The sequence below is a fragment of the Amphimedon queenslandica genome, unplaced genomic scaffold (assembly GCF_000090795.2).
Source record: "Amphimedon queenslandica unplaced genomic scaffold, v1.1 AMPQUscaffold_10057, whole genome shotgun sequence".
Taxonomy (NCBI): domain Eukaryota; kingdom Metazoa; phylum Porifera; class Demospongiae; order Haplosclerida; family Niphatidae; genus Amphimedon; species Amphimedon queenslandica.
Genome location: NW_003549672.1, coordinates 1 through 2927, shown reverse-complemented (window position 1 = coordinate 2927; position 2927 = coordinate 1). Strand labels below are relative to the sequence as shown.

General features: G+C 35.4%; 1 protein-coding gene and 1 long non-coding RNA gene across 2 annotated transcripts; both read left to right on the top strand.

The window, feature by feature from the left end:
• Nucleotides 1-95: 95 nt before the first annotated feature.
• Nucleotides 96-2469, top strand: LOC100632771 (AP-1 complex subunit mu-1-like). Its single transcript, XM_011410144.2, has 8 exons — nucleotides 96-242; nucleotides 886-1100; nucleotides 1593-1682; nucleotides 1731-1799; nucleotides 1943-1997; nucleotides 2056-2126; nucleotides 2183-2258; nucleotides 2315-2469. The coding sequence occupies exons 1-8, from the start codon at nucleotides 167-169 to the stop codon at nucleotides 2335-2337; spliced, it is 675 nt and encodes a 224-aa protein (XP_011408446.1). The 5' UTR covers nucleotides 96-166; the 3' UTR covers nucleotides 2338-2469.
• Nucleotides 2470-2500: 31 nt separating this feature from the next.
• LOC109590413 (uncharacterized) lies at nucleotides 2501-2868 on the top strand. Its single transcript, XR_002189304.1, has 2 exons — nucleotides 2501-2603; nucleotides 2652-2868. It is a non-coding gene; the product is annotated as an uncharacterized LOC109590413 (long non-coding RNA).
• The last annotated feature ends 59 nt before the right edge of the window (nucleotides 2869-2927 follow it).

Genomic DNA, 2927 nt, shown 5'->3' with positions numbered 1-2927 from the left:
GGATGAAAGGAGAACAAAGAAGGAGAAAGGAAGAGAAGGGGAAAGTAGAGGGAAAGGGGGAAGAAGGAGAGAAAGAGAGTGGTACAAGTTTATCTGCTTTAATTCTCCTTGAAAGGTCAGTGCTAATGCTCAAGTACTACAGAGTGAGATTGTTGGTAGTGTCAAAATGAATGTCCACCTCACTGGAATGCCTGAACTGAGACTGGGACTCAATGATAAGATACTCTTTGAGAATACAGGACGTAAGTTAATAATGATACATCATAGTAACATTATTTTTCTAAATATGGGCCACAGTGGGGATTGCATTATTTAATTATTTAATTATTTCATTTGTGGGTATTTTTATATGCTTCTAGTTTATTCTAATCCCTCAATTGATTTATGAATAAAATTTTCTTGGAATTGCTTGGGAGGAACATGTAAATATTGTTGATTCGATGTAGACGCATCTGTACATGTACATACATGTACAATGGAAAAGTGGGCATTGTGGGTAACCACAGTGAAAACCCCTTTGTCTGCCTTCTTCCCACAAAATAAATTGAGGTTAACTTGACAAATCTGCTACTAAAATCTTTTCTTCTTGATATTCTTGTCATGATACTTGATAGACAAACTGAAACATAAATTTGTAACCACAGAAGTTTATACAAGTCTTGCTTCTATCTTCATAGCATGGTGTACATGTACATTGTACAATGTATGGGTCACTGTAGTTCTGACATCTGATAGTCAGTCTAAAATACATTTAGCATTATCAGATTGCAATGACTCATATAAATAGCATCATTATCTTCTGTTACACATGAATAGATACTAGTACTACATGTACATGTATATTTTATCATAGTAATGACTATAAATTTTTTCTATTCTTATTAGGTACTCGCTCTAAAGCTGTTGAGCTTGAAGATGTCAAGTTCCATCAGTGTGTGAGGCTCTCGCGTTTTGAAAATGACCGAACCATTTCGTTTGTCCCTCCCGACGGAGAGTTTGAGTTGATGTCGTATCGTTTGAACACTCAAGTGAAGCCGCTGATATGGGTGGAGTCAGTGATTGAGAGACACTCCCACAGCAGAGTGGAGTATTTGATTAAGGTAGGATCACGTACATGTGCATGGGCAGTTCATTATAATTCTACCTTGTTTGGGTAAACTGACAGCTGGTACTACGGGTATTTTTTTTTGGGCATTGTTTCTTTTTAACTGTTATGTAAACACATTGTCACATACATGTACTGTCTAATTTTGTCTGTATAGTTAAAAATAGACACATACACTTACAGTACATGACGTGATCATTGGAAGGAATTTGTTGCTGCTAACTTACAATTGGAACCAAATTAACTAATAACTGAAGCATAATATTATTGTTGACATAAAATTGTAACTATAGAGTTCCCCAAAACATTTATAATACTAATTATAAATGTTTTGGGGGACTCTATACAATTTTGATAATCTTTTTTTACTTTCAAAGCAGAAAGATAATGATCAGGCTATCAAATTATAGTATATTTGTTTGTACATGCATATCACATGATTCACATAACCTTTTTTTATCCATACTTTTCATTTCATCTATATTAGGCAAAAGGTCAGTTTAAGAGGAGATCTACAGCAAATGATGTTGAGATATTAATCCCAGTACCAGCTGATGCTGATACTCCAAGGCATAGGGTAAGTACCATACTCATCATTCACATGAACTATCACCTAATGTGTTAGTGTACTGCTGGTACTGCTACTTATGCTCCAGAGAAGAATGCACTATCGTGGAAGATCAAGTCTTTCCCTGTGAGTCTTTTCCCCTTCTATTCCTCCTTGTATCCTGTCTTTCCTCTTCCCCTCTACCTTTTATTTCTTTCCCTTTATCCTCCATTAATGTCACCCTTTCTCTTCTTTCTCCCTTTGTCCCTCTCCTCTCTCTTTTCTCTCAGGGTGGGAAGGAATATGTATTGAGAGCTCATTTTGGTCTCCCCAGTGTACAGTCAGGTTAGTCACATCATAGTCACATGAGGTATTTATATTGACTCTCACTTTATTATTACAGAGGAAGGAGAAGGACGGCCACCAATCTCCGTCAAGTTTGAGATCCCTTACTTTACAACTTCAGGCATACAGGTAGGTAGAGTTTACTGAGATATACTGAGTTTTACTGTATATTATGTGTGGTTCAGGTCCGATATTTGAAGATTATTGAGAAAAGTGGTTACCAGGCCCTTCCTTGGGTTCGCTACATTACTCAAAATGGAGGTATTGTATGACTTTTTATTTGTATTTATGTTTATTTTTTCTTTTTACTCCTATAGACTATCAACTTAGGACTCATTAGTTAGCTGTTTTGTGGTTTTTTTAATCTTCTTCTCTAAGAATAATAATAATATTGGCTGTGATTATTATCTTTCAATTAATACAGTTTATTATTAATGTAAATTTAAGTATGGCTGAAATTTGAATAATTATAGAAAAATTTTGCTGACTCGACTCCTACGCGTAATCATTGTGTAAACAAAGTTTTGGGTTGGGTAAAAGCCCTACTTATAAAGGTTTTCTGAAGGTCTGGTACTTTTAGTTGTATCTTTTCCAATCCAGCATATGGTTAGTTTTACTTTGATTACTTTTCCACTTCTTGTTTTTATTGTACAGTTTCATTGTCATGACTGATTTAGAAGTAGAAGCTGATGGAATGATGCTGTCTGAAACACACTCGCTATTTCTACAGCTAAAAGAGACTGCAGAGAGAAAAGACTTCATTCCTTTTAAGCATATTCTAGACAAGAGTCAATCGGACCTAATAGATCCCTCTACTGGATACTATCCTATTCATGTCGTTTTTGAACAAAACTTTGTTGAAGCCTCAAGATATCTACTAGATATTGATCACACTTTCCTAGATAAGAGAGACAAAAATGGCAACACGCC